A 17,471-nucleotide genomic window follows, 5' to 3' on the forward strand; every position below is an offset into this window, starting at 1 on the left:
GGTGGCGCTGGACGGAGTATGCATTCACTTCTTTCTGTATGTTCTGTCAACTTCGAATTTCGCCTCCAAAGCGACAGCTAAGAAGGGAATTTATGGGAACAATTTCATTATGTTTTTGCTCGGGTTGATTCAACGAGATGTTGGGTTGGGGGTAGAATGAGAAGGCACTAGGGGGGAGGCTCAAGGCTACTGAAAGATTGCCCCTGATGACGTCATAGGATCGTGGGGAGACGGAAGGTATGTCCGGTATGTTCAAATTCAGTGTCCTTGGTCATTATTTTTGTTTACCTTGCGCACGTCAAATTGCTCTCAAGGCCCTATATTGATATACTATTGCCTTTTCCTTTTGCTATTGATTCAAAATCTGCAAAAGCGTTCTGCTCCAGGCTCCAGTCCTCACATTCTGTTCCTACGTATATGTGTTGCTAATATTTTTTTATCGAATATTAAATATTTAATACGCTTATGAGTTACGAGCAGTTACGAGCAACATCAGCTACAAGTTAAAGCTGAACCTTTGCGAATCTGCAAAGATATCAATATCAGGAGGATGACATCCAGGATGTATGAATTAAGGTTGGTGGATGGGTATTAGTATTTATATACACTGTGGGTATTGGTAGAGCATGGACCAAGGAGAAGCTCAGAAGTACTATATCCAGAGGCCTGTTTCAGCCTTGATATTCTGCAGGGTGTGACATCACACGTCTGGTGAAGTCGCAGACCTCGTATGGCACAATATTTCTTGAAACACTCCGGTTGAATATTCTGCAGAGCAGCTAAATGCGGCAATCGCTTTCATCAGTACGAAACGATTTTACACGAAAGCCACGAAAATAACACATGTGTTTACCAAATATTCTGTTAGGTTAATAGCTCACCAATTTATGCTATTACGACTCCCAATAATACCCATAAGAAAGCAACGTGCCTCAATTCAATCCTTTGCCTTTGGTGTGCCACAATGAGTAGCAAAACCATCTGAATCACGAAAAATTTGCAGCAGAATATTCTGTCGTGACGTCATACGTTAGAAGCTCTGCCCACTGATGCCTACTGGGCATGTGTCATGGAATAATATTCCATAATATTTCATGCAGAAACAGGCCTCAGAGGTGCTTCTTTCTAACAAAACCTGAACAAACCTAAACATGACCTACATAACCTTCCCTACAACCTTAAAACCTACAACCTACATCCTACAAACCTTCCCTAACAACCTGAAATCTGACAGCGACTCCTCACTCCTCAGTTGGAAAACCTTCATGTTACATCTGCTTTACTGATGCCAGTGGATGTGTATGATTAGGAACAATACCAAAAGGCAAAAACTTGACTATTTATTTACATTTTCTTTACATGGCCATAATTTTGAGATCATTTACTTTGCTATTGCAGTTTGTACCCTGACCCTCAACCCTGCTCCATGCCACATCATTGTGATGCTTTTAGGCATTGGTGTTTTAGACAATGTCAATGAGATCGCATTGGTTTGTTCTTAATTAGTTATTGCACAGCATCTGCTGTTTGGTGTGGTACCTATTTTGTAGTGACATATGTGGAATTTCCATTGAGTGTTGTGGGCACTGGGCTATACTGTCATACTGTTAAAATGGTATTAAACACTTCGTTCATTCTTCTTGATGATAGGCATTGGTTTTGTGATGCATTTGTTGGTTACAGGTCCAGAGGTTCCATTCACAAAACTTCCCCGAAAATGCAATTACATGATTCGGGTACTACCGAACACCCAGCTCGACCTGCTTCAGAGGTGGATACACCAGCGATCAGCTCCCAGGCATTGGCTCAGGAACAGTTGGGACGTGCTGCCCGTCCTGCATCAGCAGTGGCTGGCCAGCGTACAGTGCCACAAGATGATTACATTTCAGAGGATGAAGAGCCACCGCCACCAGTAATGCAATCTGAGCCCTCTTTCCGTGATGGAAGTCCCAGGTCGTTCACAAGTGCTCGCGGCCGGCGCACTCCGCCGCCATCACCTCGGCGCACCCCGCCTCCGTCGCCGCGGCGCGCCCCGCCTCCGTCGCCGAGGCGCACCCCGCCTCCGTCGCCGCGGCGCGCCCCGCCTCCGTCGCCGCGGCGCGCCCATAAGCCGACCACTCAGTCGGTCGACTCAGCGAACTGTTCGCCGTTATCACCTCCCGTGCCTTGGTTGGAACAAAACTGTCTGTATGTGTTGGCGGGTGTAGTGGTCGTGCTGGCATTGTTCTGTGCTGGGTGCTGGTGGAGCGGCTCCGACCTGCCGCCGAAGGTGGGGTTTGCCGGTCAGCCTCCTTCCAACGCTGGTCTCGAACGGTGGCGCCAGGCGGTGGACACACTGTCCAGTCGTTTCCCGTACCAGCGGCGCCGGCTGTGGACGGTTCTGCGCGCCACCGTCAGCCGAATGCTGCTGGAGTCTCGCCAACCGGCCGTGGTTCTGCTGCTCGCCTCGGAGGCCGAGAGGGACGACGTCCAGTGCCTGATGCGCGCCGCGGCCGCGGCAGTGCTCAACGCCACGCAGTCGAGCGCGCGGCCCATTCGCGTGGACGGTACCGCACTCGGCGCTCTAGACGAGGAGGAGGCTAAAGGTCGGCTCAACAGTGAGCTGGATCGGCTGCGTGGAGGCCACGGTGTGGCAGTGTTTCTTGTGGAAGAATTACAACAACTCCAGCCCTTGACCGCCATGCTGCTGCACGGCTTTTGCGATAACGATAATGCGCCTCGCAAGGAGGCTCTCTTCCTGCTGTCGGTGGTGACGAGCCGCACGCCGCCCAGCGACAGGGACGTGGAGCGTGCCGTGGAGCACGCGCTCCGGCGCGCCTGGGGTCACGTGCTGAGCGAGGAGATATTCGATGCTCTGTTGGCCAGGATCGCCGGCAACGTGGCCGCCATCCACGACGAGGGTGGCAGCCTCATCTGTCATACACCTGGCGCCCTGTAAGACCGCCGGTGCACTGCTCGCTTGGTGGAGCACTGGATCAGCACACACTAGTGATTGTGATTTGTGGCACTGCCTACTGTTGGAAACTGGCGTTGACGTGTGCCTTTTTGGTAGGCCGGTGTGTTTGCGTGCTGGTACCATGCTGACTCGCTGTGTTATCATGACACAAGCACTGCAATCGATTCATTCATTATGGTTGTGAAGGTAATTAGGTTTGCCTTGGTGGCTTTCAGTGCATATGTGATACTTATTGCTTGATTAGGACACCTTTTTGCCCTGCACATTGACAATGATCGTCCTAGACGCTAGAGGTGCACGTCATTCATGTGTACATTATTGGAATTTAAATTAAAAAAGTGCGTGCACCGCTTGCAATTCTTCATGACATTACCTTCACTGACATTGCTTATGGTTATGACATCGGTAATGCCTTATATATCTAGTGATACTCGTGGTGAGCACATTTTCAAAAGGCGATTAATAAATTTACTTTTTGAAATAACCATGAGATCAAGTACCCTTATGGCTTGTCATCGAAACCAAGGCCGTAGGTATATACTATATAGGATCGAAACTAGATAGGGCAAGATTCATATATATGCGGGATACGGTTGTCCCAGACCCACAACTTTTACTTTGCAGCACCCCTAGGCCCTAAACGCTGTTGACCAGCATATGTTTTGATGCAACGTTCAGCACATGTCGCATGGCATCCACCAATGCCTACAGGCTACAACCTACTAAAATGTACAATTCCTTTGCGAGGGTATATCGGCAATTGACATTACTTGGCCGCTGTTATATTTTGTAACGATATTTCGTGCCGCGAAAAGATGTTTTGATTGCAAAATGTTTAACCCGCGCGGGGCGAAGGGTAAATTTTACCCCCCCCCCCCCTCGCGAATTTTTGCAATATCTCAAAAACGCCAAACTTTCACGTTCATAAAGTTGGCTTCAAATTCGGATTCGGATTCCAGCACCACATTCGTGGAAAAAATGACAAAAACGGACCCCTCAGAATCGATTTAAATTCACAGGATAGATAGAGCAGGACATGCTTATTATGAAAATAAATCACCTAGGCTTGGCACCCCCTAAGAACTGAGGAATCTCAGGTCAAAGTTCAAGGTCATTCTCGGCGGACCCTTTGGATTCTCGTAAAAATTGGTACAACTATAGTCCATGAAGAGCTGATTTCAAAAATATCAGTATCTTACTTTGGCAAGCAGCACGAACTGATATATAGTAGGTCAAAGGTCAGAATCAAGGTCACGTATGTGTAATACAGGAAGTGGAAGTGACCACGTGGTCAGGTGAGAAAGGTGGACCCCTTAGATTTCAATAATTTTATGCTCAATGATGCAACCAATGTTGGAGATGCTACTGCTGGTTTTTCTTGTTTTGGCAAGGTCAAACTACGGATAAATGACTGGTCAAAGGTCAAGGTCATTTTTAGCGGACCCTTTCGATTCACATATAAATTTTTATCACAATACAATTTTTAATTCTGGTTATTATTCTGCGTATTGTTAGGCTTGGCAGGTCTTAAATTATTTTAAAATATTTAAATAATTTAACCTTTAATTCACCTATCCCAACATGGCTACCGTGCGAGCACCTATCAAAACCTTGATGAAAATAACAAACCGAAAATCTGAGAGAAACGCGATTTGACCTTGGACGTGCCCCGTGCCAGTGCACTGGCCTTAGGGGTGCTGAAGAACTTGATTTGGTAGGTATAGTGTGTTTTGGTGTGGGTTAATGTAATTTTAATGTATTGCACGTTGCCTGATTTGCGACACAACTTACAAAATTGAAATAGCAGTCGTAAGTAGTGTCAGTGTCGCAAGTTGACCTTGCCTTGGGGTATACCGAATAGGTCACAGGTCATTCGGGTCATTGCCTCGAAATTTACGTGGTACGTGTAAAATTGTTTGAACTTGAGATCCTGAAAATTTTGTTGCAATCCATTGATGCTAATGCAAGTTATAGAGCTTGAACTGACAGGTCGTTTATGAGGCCTCCATCCATGCCAGCGAGGCAGCAAGAGTGTTGAAAATGGTCCATAATATGCTATTTCACATTTATTGGGGTATTCAGGAATTGGAAGTAGCCTAACACCATTCCAGCAACTACTGGCGAATCCAGAAAGGCGGTCTTGGACGCTGCAAGGGTCATCCCCCCAAAAAATTCTCCCGATTCCAAAAACGTGTCCCAGATGACCCCCACGACCTCCAATGAGCTCTGCGATGACCCCAAGTTGACCTTTTTGACCTGATGTGTCCCAGATGACCTCTGTGACCTCCAGTTTAGCTCTGATAACTCTAAGCTGACCTCTGTGACCTGGCATGTCCCAGATGACCTCCATTTGAGCTCTGTGATGACCCCAACTTGACCTCTAGGACCTCACGTGTCCCATATGACCTCTGTAACCTCTAAGTGATCTCTCTGATGACCCCAAGCTGAACTCTGTGACCTGACATGTCCCAGAAGACCCCCAGTTGAGCTCTGTGATGACCATAAGTTGACCTCTGTGACCTGACGTGCCTCCAAGTTGCCCTTTGTGACCGACGTGTCTCAGCTGCATCAGTGGTCTCCAATTGAGCTCTGTGATGACCCCAAGTTGACATCTGTGACCTGACGTGTCTCATATGACCTCCAATTGAGGTCTCTGATAACCCCAAGCTGACCTCTGTGACCTGACATGTTCCATATGACCTCTGTGACCTCTAAGTGACCTCCCTCATGACCCCAAGTTGACCTGTGTGACATGACGTGTCCCATATGACCTCTGCGACCTCTAAGTGATCTCTCTGATTACCCCAAGCTAACCTCTGTGACCTGACATGTCCAAGATGACCCCCATGACCTTCAATCGAGCTCTGTGATGACCCAGGTTGACCTCTGTGACTTGACATGTCCCAGATGACCTCCGTAACCTCCAATTGGGCTCTTTGATGACCCCAAGCTGACCTCTGTGACCTGACATGTCCCATATGACCTCTGTGACATCTAAGTGGCCTCCCTCATGACCCCAAGTTGACCTGTGTGACCTGACGTGTCCCAGATGACCTCCGTGACCTCCAATCGAGCTCTGATGACTCCAAGCTGACCTCTGTGACCTGATATGTCCCAGATGACCTCCAATTGAGCTCACTGATGACCCCCCAAGTTGACCTCTGTGACCTGACGTGTCCCATATGACCTCTGCGACCTCTAAGTGACCTCTCTGATGATCTTAAGCTGACCTCTGTGACCTGACGTGTCCCAGATGACCTCCGTGACCTCCAATTGAGCTTTGATGACTCCAAGCTGACCTCTGTGACCTGATATGTCCCACATGACCTCCAATTGAGCTATTTGATGATCCTAAGCTGACCTCTGTGACCTGACGTGTCCCAAATGACCCTCAGTTGAGCTCTGTGATGACCCCAAGTTGACCTCTGTGACTTGACGTGTCCCATATGACCTCTGTGACATCAAGTGACCTCTCTGATGGCTCCAAGCTGATCTCTGTGACCTGACATGTCTCAGCTGACCTCCAATTGAGCTCTCTGATAGCCCCAAGCTGACCTCTGTGACCTGACATGTCCCATATGACCTCTGTGACCTTTAAGTGACCTCCCTCATGACCCCAAGTTGACCTGTGTGACCTGACGTGTCCCAGATGACCTCCGTGACCTCCAATTGAGCTCTGATGACTCCAAGCTGATCTCTGTGACCTGATATGTCCCAGATGACCTCCAATTGAGTTCACTGATGACCCCCAAGTTGATCTCTGTGACCTGACGTGTCCCATATGAACTCTGCGACCTCTAAGTGACCTCTCTGATGACCTTAAGCTGACCTCTGTGACCTGACGTGTCCCAGATGACCTCCGTGACCTCCAATTGAGCTCTGATGACTCCAAGCTGACCTCTGTGACCTGATATGTCCCAGATGACCTCCAATTGAGCTCTTTGATGATCCTAAGCTGACCTCTCTGACCTTAGGTGTCCCAGATGACCTCCAATTGAGCTCTGATAACCCCAAGTTGACCTCTGTGACCTGACATGTCCCATATGACCTCCACGACTTCTAAGTGACCTCTCTGATGACCCCAAGCTGACATGTGACCTGACGTGTCCAAGATGACCCCCATGACCTTCAATCGAGCTCTGTGATGACCCCAAGTTGACCTTTTTGACCTGACGTGTCCCAGATGACCTCCGTGACCTCCAGTTTAGCTCTGATAACTCCAAGCTGACCTCTGTGACCTGACGTGTCCCATATGACCTCTGTGATGTCTAAGTGACTTTTCTGATGACCCCAAGCTGACCTCTGTGACCTGACGTGTCCCATATGACCTCTGTGACCTCTAAGTGACCTCTCTCATGACCCCAAGCTGACCTGTGTGACCTGACGTGTCCCAGATGACCTCCGTGACCTCCAATTGAGCTCTGATGACTCCAAGCTGACCTCTCTGACCTGATATGTCCCAGATGACCTCCAATTGAGCTCACTGATGACCCCAAGCTGACCTCTGTGACCTGACGTGTCCCATTTGACCTCTGCGACCTCTAAGTGACCTCTCTGATGACCTCAAGTTCACCTCTGTGATTTGACGTGTCCCATATGACCTCTGTGACCTCAAGTGACCTCTCTGATGACTCCAAGCTGATCTGTGACCTGACATGTCCCAGATGACCTCCAATTGAGCTCTCTGATAACCCCAAGTTGACCTCTGTGACCTGACATGTCCCATATGACCTCTGTGACCTCTAAGTGACCTCTCTCATGACCCCAAGCTGACCTGTGTGACCTGACGTGTCCCAGATGACCTCCGTGACCTCCAATTGAGCTCTGATGACTCCAAGCTGACCTCTGTGACCTGATATGTCCCAGATGACCTCTAATTGAGCTCACTGATAACCCCAAGTTGACCTGTGACCTGACGTGTCCCATATGACCTCTGCGACCTCTAAGTGACCTCTCTGTTGACCTTAAGCTGACCTCTGTGACCTGACGTGTCCCAGATGACCTCCGTGACCTCCAATTGAGCTCTAATGACTCCAAGCTGACCTCTGTGACCTGATATGTCCCAGATGACCTCCAATTGAGCTCACTGATGACCTCAAGTTGATCTTTGTGACCTGACATGTCCCATATGACCTCCACGACCTCTAAGTGACCTCTCTGATGACCCCAAGCTGACCTCTGTGACCTGACATGACCCATATGACCTCTGTGACATCTAAGTGACCTCCCTCATGACCCCAAGTTGACCTGTGTGACCTGACGTGTCCCAGATGACCTAAGTGGCCTCTCTCATGACCCCAAGCTGACCTGTGTGACCTGACGTGTCCCAGATGACATCCGTGACCTCCAATTGAGCTCTGATGACTCCAAGCTGACCTCTGTGACCTGATATGTCCCAGATGACCTCCAATTGAGCTCACTGATGTCCCCAAGTTGACCTCTATGACCTGACGTGTCCCATATGACCTCTGCGACCTCTAAGTGAACTCTCTGATGACCCCAAGCTGACCTCTGTGACCTGACGTGTCCAAAATGACCCCCATGACCTTCAATCGAGCTCTGTGATGAACCAAGTTGACCTCTGTGACTTGACATGTCCCAGATGACCCCCATGATCTCCAACAGAGCTCTGTGATAACCCCAAGTTGACCTCTGTTACCTAATGTGTCCCAGATGACCTCAGTGACCTCCAATTGAGCTCTCTGATGACTCCAATCTGACCTCTGTGACCTTAGGTGTCCCAGATGACCTTCAATTGAGCTCTCTGATAACCCCAAGTTGACCTCTGTGACCTGACATGTCCCATATGACCTCCACGACCTCTAAGTGACCTCTCTGATGACCCCAAGCTGACCTGTGTGACCTGACGTGTCCCAGATGACCTCAGTGACCTCCAATTGAGCTCTGATGACTCCAAGCAGACCTCTGTGACCTGATATGTCCCAGATGACCTCTAATTGAGCTCACTGATGACCCCAAGTTGACCTCTGTGACCTGACGTGTCCCAGATGACCCTCAATTGAGCTCTGTGATGACCCTAAGTTGACCTCTGTGACCTGACGTGCCCCCAAGTTGCCCTTTGTGACCGACTTGTCTCAGATTGCCTCCGTGGTCTCCAATTGAGTTCTGTGATGACCCCAAGTTGACCTCTGTGACTTGGCGTGTCCCATATGACCTCTGTGACCTCTGTGTGACCTCTCTGATGACTCCAAGTTGACCTTGGTGACCTGACGTGTCCCAGATGACCCCCATGTCTCTCTCTCTCTCTTTCTCTCTTTCTCTTCACGTGCCGGTGTCGCGGATCCTATAGGCAAATTTTGTACATACCAGTGTTGATCCCCAGTCTCTGACCGGACATGTATTTTTCCTTCCCTTAGGATGCCGGCGGCGGCGACGACAGTGCGCCGGCGCACATCTCTATGGAGGTGGACACGGCGACCCGTGGGCGACCGCCGCTGCCGCGGTTTGCTACAGCTGGCCATGGCCACTAATCTTTTGGAGGAGGCGCCCCCGGCACAGGTCCCAACCGCCGGAGACGCGGCAGAGACCGGGCAGTGGGCTGGTTTCCAGTCGCGATACGACGCGGTCGTGACAGCGTCTCAGTGCACAGGAGCCGCGGCTGTGGACGGTTGTTGAGAGACGGCGCGGGGCACCGATAGAAGCTTGTCTGCTAGAGATCAAATCCTGTCTGCTGGTGGTATATAATGCCGCGTAGGCGCTAATGCCGCACTTCTCGCTCTCGATCACCTCCAGCAGTCGCGCGGCGTACCTACGCTCGCTGCTCCTCGAGTAGATGGGGCGGCAGCGGCGCGGGCGGAGCCTGTGGAGGTGGTGGCGAGGGCGACACAACTCTGAAGCTTTGGAAAAAAAGCTGATAATACATACTATATAATAATAATACATACTATATAAAAAAATGCTGATAATGCATACTACATACTAAAGCTGATAATACAATATATACGAGCGGAAGCGGCGCGCGCACAGCGCCAGCACCGTGTCGAGATCCTCCGGCGGCCTGCGCTCGTCGCTGAGCGTATGTAGACTACTTGTGTCTTGTAGACAGTAGAGCTCGTCTGGACGGCGAAATGCCATTGTCCAATTTTTCACTGTCCGGCGACTGCGGGATGACATTAACACTGTATGTCACGCCGTGCACATTATGAGCTGACCTTTCCGTGACCTCTCACTGGTAGCCCGGCCCCGCTACATAGCCATGAGGGGTGGTTGTGTCTGTCGTTAGGCGTCCCGGCCGGTCCGCCGGCTGTCTGGTTGACGAACGGCGTCCGTGGCGACCCCGCGCGGGACGCACCAGCCGCTGGCTCTCCAGCAGACGGTGCACAACCTGGGTGTTACCCGTCGCCATTATCCATTATCCATTAGCAATCCACATGTGCCTATGTCTGTTTTCGTTGTGAATAAATGTTTGCCTTGACAAGCGAGCTGTAACATCTTTCAATCGCCCAGTGTCATTCGATGCAATGCCCGATCACGTGCCGTCGAAAAGGTTATATCTCACTCCACGCTGGGGCTCCTAGATTTTCGCGCCTGGTGGGGGAGGGGCTGAACCGTGAACCTCCCAGTGAAGGGGCTGAACAGCCCCCCATCCCCGCGATTTCAACTCAGCTCCTTGACTAGATGTGTTGGTAGTATTAGAACGAGTATTAGAACTCTAACTGAGACGAGGCCACTTGAAGTACCTGGTGCCCTCACCCTGCTGACCTTGAAAGACACGAGCCTAAACTTTTAGTGTAGCACAGATGCATGCTAAGGCGTGCCAAAGAACGGCGGCGCTACCGTCTGATCGCTTTCAAAATGACCTCACTCTATTTCTCGTCAAAAGCTGTAGCTTGATCACCAGGGTTCTATATTTACTTTGAAACTGAACACGCCCAGCGCTGGTACACACGCGGAGCGGCTTCACATGCGTATACACTCGGTCATCACATGTGGGCATTACACGAGGCCCGGCCGAACAGAACTTGGTGCCGCTAGCGGCCTGGTAGTGCACGGTCAGGCACGGCTCGAAGCCGACGCCATTGACGACGGCGAAGCGCTCCATGTCCTTGACTAGCTGTGCGGGACCGATGCGGTCCACGAAGCGGAAAGGTCCGCCGGTGAGTGGCGGGAAGCCGAGACCCAACACGCTGGCTCCGAGGTCGCCACGTCGAGACCTGTCAAAATGCGGTGCACTTAAGGCCTACAACTGAGGCAACCACAATCACGAGTCAGGTTAATGGTGGCAATACGATTAATACAAATAGATTAAGCTAAATAAATCAGGCTATGAACTGAATAATTTGAGTCACATCCACCTTCTCAGCTAGCAATGTAATCTCTCACCGACGTCGGGCTCGTCTTCCATAGCCTGTTCGGTGAGCCCCAGAAGCCGGGCGCCATCCACAGAGCGGGCGACGAACGCGTCGGCGTACTGGGCCAGACCGAGAGAGCGCAGCCAGCCGCCCACCGGAACGCAGCTCCATTCAGAGACCTGACAAAGAACGGAACGGTCACTCTACCTGTACCATAGCATTGCAATATTTTCACTGTCCACGTAGCCATCGGGAGTCGGTGTGCCGAACCCTACCTGTGTGGTAGCAGCGCGAAGCGGAGCGCTGGGCGTCGGGTCCACCACGACCGGCGCCGGCACTCCCACCGGCCACTGCATCACGGCTCAGTCTTAACAGCCTAATATCAGCAAACATCCGTCTCTAGAAAACCAGCAGCACGTGAGTACCGCTAGTAGCCCTGTGGTGCTCGCAGCAGCGTCAAGCTCTCCTGGCGACCGACGAACAATGGACGGTCAAAGAAAGTGAGGGCAGGAATATGGTCAAGGTGGGATCAGATATACAACTTACGGGAGCTGACAGGAGCTGCCAGGAGCCTACGGCAGCTGTCATGAGCTATCGTGAGCTGCCAGGAGCTGAAAGGAACTTACGGGAGCTGAAAGAAGCTTACGGGAGCTGCAAGGAGCTTACGGGAGCTGACAGAAGCTGACAGGAGCGAGGTTACAGCTAGGCGAGGTCACAAAAATCGGTATAGGTCACAGGAAAACAAACGAATGTCACAAGTAGTCACACGAAGACGACGGGTCCTACGAGGTCACAGGAAGTCAGGCGAGGGTGGGAGAAGCCACTCAAAGTTCAGCGAGATAAAAGGAGGTTGAGGAAAGCTCACGTGGTCATGCGAAGTCTCTAGAGGTCATATGAGATCACAAAGAATCAGTAGAGGTCATCACAGAGCTCAACTGAGGGTCATTTGGGACACGTCAGGTCACAGAGGTCAGCTTAGGATCATCAAAGAGCTCAATTGGAGGTCATCTGGGACATATCAGGTCACAGAGGTCAGCTTGGAGTCATCAGAGCTCAATAGGAGGTCACGGAGGTCATCTGGGACACGTCAGGTCACACAGGTCAGCTTGGGGTCATGGGAGAGGTCACTTAGAGGTCACAGAGGTCATATGGGACATGTCAGGTCACAGAGGTAAACTTGGGGTCATCAGAGAGGTCACTTAGAGGTCGCAGAGGTCATATGGGACACGTCAGGTCACAGAGGTCAACTTGGGGTCATCAGTGAGCTCAATTGGAGGTCTTCTGGGACATATCAGGTCACAGAGGTCAGCTTGGAGTCATCAGAGTTCAATCGGAGGCCACGGAGGTCATCTGGGAGACGTCAGGTCACAGAGGTCAGCTTAAGGTCATCAGAGAGGTCACTTAGAGGTCGCAGAGGTCACACGGGACACGTCAGGTCACAGAGGTCAACTTGGGGTCATCACAGAGCTCAATTGGAGGTCACGGAGGTCATCTGGGACACGTCAGGTCAAAAAGGTCAACTTGGGGTCATCACGGAGCTCGATTGAAGGTCATGGGGGTCATCTTGGACACGTCAGGTCACATGTCAGCTTGGGGTCATCAGAGAGGTCACTTAGAAGTCGTGGAGGTCATATGGGACATGTCAGGTCACAGAGGTCAACTTGGGGTTATCAGAGCTCAATTGGAGGTCATCTGGGACACCTAAGGTCAGAGAGGTCAGCTTAGGATCATCAAAGAGCTCAATTGGAGGTCATCTGGGACATATCAGGTCACAGAGGTCAGCTTGGAGTCATCAGAGCTCAATTGGAGGTCACGGAGGTCATCTGGGACACGTCAGGTCACAGAGGTCAGCTTAAGGTCATCAGAGAGGTCACTTAGAGGTCGCAGAGTTCATATGGGACACGTCAGGTCACAGAGATCAACTTGGGGGTCATCAGTGAACTCAATTGGAGGTCATCTGGGACATATCAGGTCACAGAGATCAGCTTGGAGTCATCAGAGCTCAATTGGAGGTCACGGAGGTCATCTGGGACACGTCAGGTCACAGAGGTCAGCTTAAGGTCATCAGAGAGGTCACTTAGAGGTCGCAGAGGTCATATGGGACACGTCAGGTCACAGAGGTCAACTTGGGGGTCATCAGTGAGCTCAATTGGAGGTCATCTGGGACATATCAGGTCACAGAGGTCAGCTTGGAGTCATCAGAGCTCAATTGGAGGTCACGGAGGTCATCTGGGACACGTCAGGTCACACAGGTCAACTTGGGGTCATGAGGGAGGTCACTTTAAGGTCACAGAGGTCATATGGGACATGTCAGGTCACAGAGGTCAGCTTGGGGCTATCAGAGAGCTCAATTGGAGGTCATCTGGGACATGTCAGGTCACAGAGATCAGCTTGGAGCCATCAGAGAGGTCACTTGATGTCACAGAGGTCATATGGGACACGTCAAGTCACAGAGGTCAACTTGGGGTCATCACAGAGCTCAACTGAGGGTCATTTGGGACACGTCAGGTCACAGAGGTCAGCTTAGGATCATCAAATAGCTCAATTGGAGGTCATGTGGGACATATCAGGTCACAGAGGTCAGCTTGGAGTCATCAAAGCTCAATTGGAGGTCGCGGAGGTCATCTGGGACACGTCAGGTCACAGAGGTCAGCTTAAGGTCATCAGAGAGGTCACTTAGAGGTCGCAGAGGTCATATGGGACACGTCAGGTCACAGAGGTCAACTTGGGGGTCATCAGTGAGCTCAATTGGAGGTCATCTGGGACATATCAGGTCACAGAGGTCAGCTTGGAGTCATCAGAGCTCAATTGGAGGTCACGGAGGTCATCTGGGACACGTCAGGTCACACAGGTCAACTTGGGGTCATGAGGGAGGTCACTTAGAGGTCACAGAGGTCATATGGGACATGTCAGGTCACAGAGGTCAGCTTGGGGTTATCAGAGAGCTCAATTGGAGGTCATCTGGGACATGTCAGGTCACAGAGATCAGCTTGGAGTCATCAGAGAGGTCACTTGATGTCACAGAAGTCATATGGGACACGTCAAGTCAAAGAGGTCAACTTGGGGTCATCACAGAGCTCAATTGGAGGTCACGGAGGTCATCTGGGACATGTCAGGTCACAGAGGTCAGCTTTAGGTCATCAGAGAGGTCACTTAGAGGTCGCAGAGGTCATATGGGACACGTCAGGTCACTTAGAGGTCGCAGAGGTCATATGGGACACGTCAGGTCACAGAGGTCAACTTGGGGGTCATCAGTGAGCTCAATTGGAGGTCACCTGGGACATATCAGGTCACAGAGGTCAGCTTGGAGTCATCAGAGCTCAATTGGAGTCACGGAGGTCATCTGGGACACGTCAGGTCACACAGGTCAACTTGGGGTCATGAGGGAGGTCACTTAGAGGTCACATAGGTCATATGGGACATGTCAGGTCACAGAGGTCAGCTTGGGGTTATCAGTGAGCTCAATTTGAGGTCATCTGGGACATGTCAGGTCACAGAGATCAGCTTGGAGTCATCAGAGAGGTCACTTGATGTCACAGAGGTCATATGGGACACGTCAAGTCAAAGAGGTCAACTTGGGGTCATCACAGAGCTCAATTGAGGGTCATCTGGGACACGTCAGGTCACAGAGGTCAGCTTGGGGTCATCAAAGAGCCCAATTGGAGGTTACGGAGGTCATCTGGGACATGTCAAGTCACAGAGGTCAACCTGGGTCATCACAGAGCTCGATTGAAGGTCATGGGGGTCATCTTGGACACGTCAGGTCACAGAGGTTAGCTTGGGGTAATCAGAGAGATCACTTAGAGGTCGCAGAGGTCATAGGGGACACGTCATGTCACACAGGTCAACTTGGGGTCTTGAGGGAGGTCACTTAGAGGTCACAGAGGTCATATGGGACATGTCAGGTCACAGAGGTCAGCTTGGGGTTATCAGAGACCTCAATTGGAGGTCATATAAGACACGTCAGGTCACAGATGTCAACTTGGGGTCATCACAGAGCTCAATTGGAGACCACTGATGCAGCTGAGACACGTCGGTCACAAAGGGCAACTTGGAGGCACGTCAGGTCACAGAGGTCAACTTATGGTCATCACAGAGCTCAACTGGGGGTCTTCTGGGACATGTCAGGTCACAGAGTTCAGCTTAGGGTCATCAGAGAGATCACTTAGAGGTTACAGAGGTCATATGGGACACGTGAGGTCCCAGAGGTCAAGTTGGGGTCATCACAGAGCTCAAATGGAGGTCATCTGGGACATGCCAGGTCACAGAGGTCAGCTTAGAGTTATCAGAGCTAAACTGGAGGTCACAGAGGTCATCTGGGACACATCAGGTCAAAAAGGTCAACTTGGGGTCATCGCAGAGCTCGTTGGAGGTCGTGGGGGTCATCTGGGACACGTTTTTGGAATCGGGAGAATTTTTTTGGGGGGATGACCCTTGCAGCGTCCAAGACCGCCTTTCTGGATTCGCCAGTAGTTGCTGGAATGGTGTTAGGCTACTTCCAATTCCTGAATACCCCAATAAATGTGAAATAGCATATTATGGACCATTTTCAACACTCTTGCTGCCTCGCTGGCATGGATGGAGGCCTCATAAACGACCTGTCAGTTCAAGCTCTATAACTTGCATTAGCATCAATGGATTGCAACAAAATTTTCAGGATCTCAAGTTCAAACAATTTTACACGTACCACGTAAATTTCGAGGCAATGACCCGAATGACCTGTGACCTATTCGGTATACCCCAAGGCAAGGTCAACTTGCGACACTGACACTACTTACGACTGCTATTTCAATTTTGTAAGTTGTGTCGCAAATCAGGCAACGTGCAATACATTAAAATTACATTAACCCACACCAAAACACACTATACCTACCAAATCAAGTTCTTCAGCACCCCTAAGGCCAGTGCACTGGCACGGGGCACGTCCAAGGTCAAATCGCGTTTCTCAGATTTTCGGTTTGTTATTTTCATCAAGGTTTTGATAGGTGCTCGCACGGTAGCCATGTTGGGATAGGTGAATTAAAGGTTAAATTATTTAAATATTTTAAAATAATTTAAGACCTGCCAAGCCTAACAATACGCAGAATAATAACCAGAATTAAAAATTGTATTGTGATAAAAATTTATATGTGAATCGAAAGGGTCCGCTAAAAATGACCTTGACCTTTGACCAGTCATTTATCCGTAGTTTGACCTTGCCAAAACAAGAAAAACCAGCAGTAGCATCTCCAACATTGGTTGCATCATTGAGCATAAAATTATTGAAATCTAAGGGGTCCTCCTTTCTCACCTGACCACGTGGTCACTTCCACTTCCTGTATTACACATACGTGACCTTGATTCTGACCTTTGACCTACTATATATCAGTTCGTGCTGCTTGCCAAAGTAAGATACTGATATTTTTGAAATCAGCTCTTCATGGACTATAGTTGTACCAATTTTTACGAGAATCCAAAGGGTCCGCCGAGAATGACCTTGAACTTTGACCTAAGATTCCTCAGTTCTTAGGGGGTGCCAAGCCTAGGTGATTTATTTTCATAATAAGCATGTCCTGCTCTATCTATCCTGTGAATTTAAATCGATTCTGAGGGGTCCGTTTTTGTCATTTTTTCCACGAATGTGGTGCTGGAATCCGAATCCGAATTTGAAGCCAACTTTATGAACGTAAACTTTCAGTGCCTTTTCTTACATCAATTTGACACGTTCCCTGAAAATTTGAGCGAAATCCGTCGGAAATTTTTTGAGAAATTGACGTTTTAGTGACGTCATGTTCGCCATTTTCGCCTTAAAAACGGCAAAATTTCAAACGCCGCTAACATCTTCATTTTTAAAGGAATCAAGACGTAACAAAAAAGGTTATACGTAATTCTACTTTGTCTATCAAATGGCTATCTCGGTTTTTTGAAAATTTTGAATTTTGGCCCAAATGTTTTCAAAAAACAGACTTTTTTGGGAAAATAATTATAAAATCCAAAATTTTGAGTGTATCGAAAAAATCGGAATATATGTCAGAGGAGTGGTCTATGTGCACCTACATACCAATTTTTAGAAGAATCGGTTCAAAAATGTGGGAGTTATTAAACATTTTATGACGTCACGACTCACGACACACAAAAATTGAAAAATGATTTTTTTTAAGTTCTAGACCTTGTACGGAAACAAAAATAGCACCATTCGATTCGCCGTGAAAAACTGCATCAGA

General features: G+C 49.7%; 2 protein-coding genes across 5 annotated transcripts; one reads left to right on the plus strand and one right to left on the minus strand.

Annotated features, from left to right (window-relative positions):
- The first annotated feature begins 263 nt into the window (after positions 1–263).
- LOC122393070 lies at positions 264–3,440 on the plus strand. The gene is made up of 2 exons (XM_043388676.1): positions 264–576; positions 1,684–3,440. Exons 1-2 carry the CDS (start codon positions 551–553, stop codon positions 2,936–2,938), a joined length of 1,281 nt encoding a protein of 426 aa, XP_043244611.1. The 5' UTR covers positions 264–550; the 3' UTR covers positions 2,939–3,440.
- Positions 3,441–10,806: 7,366 nt separating this feature from the next.
- On the minus strand, positions 10,807–16,287 carry LOC122393074. 4 transcript variants are annotated; one of them, XR_006258620.1, is made up of 4 exons: positions 16,142–16,287; positions 11,544–11,734; positions 11,300–11,447; positions 10,807–11,130 (listed from the first exon to the last, which is right to left on the minus strand). XR_006258620.1 is itself a non-coding variant. In XM_043388691.1 (3 exons), exons 1-3 carry the CDS (start codon positions 11,622–11,624, stop codon positions 11,027–11,029), a joined length of 333 nt encoding a protein of 110 aa, XP_043244626.1. In that variant the 5' UTR covers positions 11,625–11,701; the 3' UTR covers positions 10,807–11,026. The 4 variants fall into 4 exon arrangements, 1 of the variants encoding a protein (XP_043244626.1); XR_006258621.1 differs by having other exon boundaries at positions 11,544–11,667; positions 16,142–16,264; XR_006258623.1 differs by lacking the exon at positions 16,142–16,287 and adding an exon at positions 16,047–16,066 and having other exon boundaries at positions 11,544–11,667.
- Between the last annotated feature and the right edge of the window lie 1,184 nt (positions 16,288–17,471).

This window comes from Amphibalanus amphitrite, unplaced genomic scaffold, assembly GCF_019059575.1.
Source record: "Amphibalanus amphitrite isolate SeventyFive unplaced genomic scaffold, NRLGWU_Aamphi_draft 000024F_arrow, whole genome shotgun sequence".
Classification (NCBI taxonomy): Eukaryota; Metazoa; Arthropoda; class Thecostraca; order Balanomorpha; family Balanidae; genus Amphibalanus; species Amphibalanus amphitrite.

Excerpts from the sequence above, each read along its gene's own strand:
- LOC122393070 (XM_043388676.1), top strand. The coding sequence starts at position 551 with ATGACATCCAGGATGTATGAATTAAG. Across the intron at positions 577-1,683 it reads TCCAGGATGTATGAATTAAG|GTCCAGAGGTTCCATTCACA; the intron begins GTTGGTGGATGG and ends TGTTGGTTACAG.
- LOC122393074 (XM_043388691.1), bottom strand. The coding sequence starts at position 11,624 with ATGCAGTGGCCGGTGGGAGTGCCGGCGCCGGTCGTGGTGGACCCGACG. Across the intron at positions 11,448-11,543 it reads TTCGCGCTGCTACCACACAG|GTCTCTGAATGGAGCTGCGT; the intron begins GTAGGGTTCGGC and ends GTTCTTTGTCAG. Across the intron at positions 11,131-11,299 it reads GGAAGACGAGCCCGACGTCG|GTCTCGACGTGGCGACCTCG; the intron begins GTGAGAGATTAC and ends GCATTTTGACAG.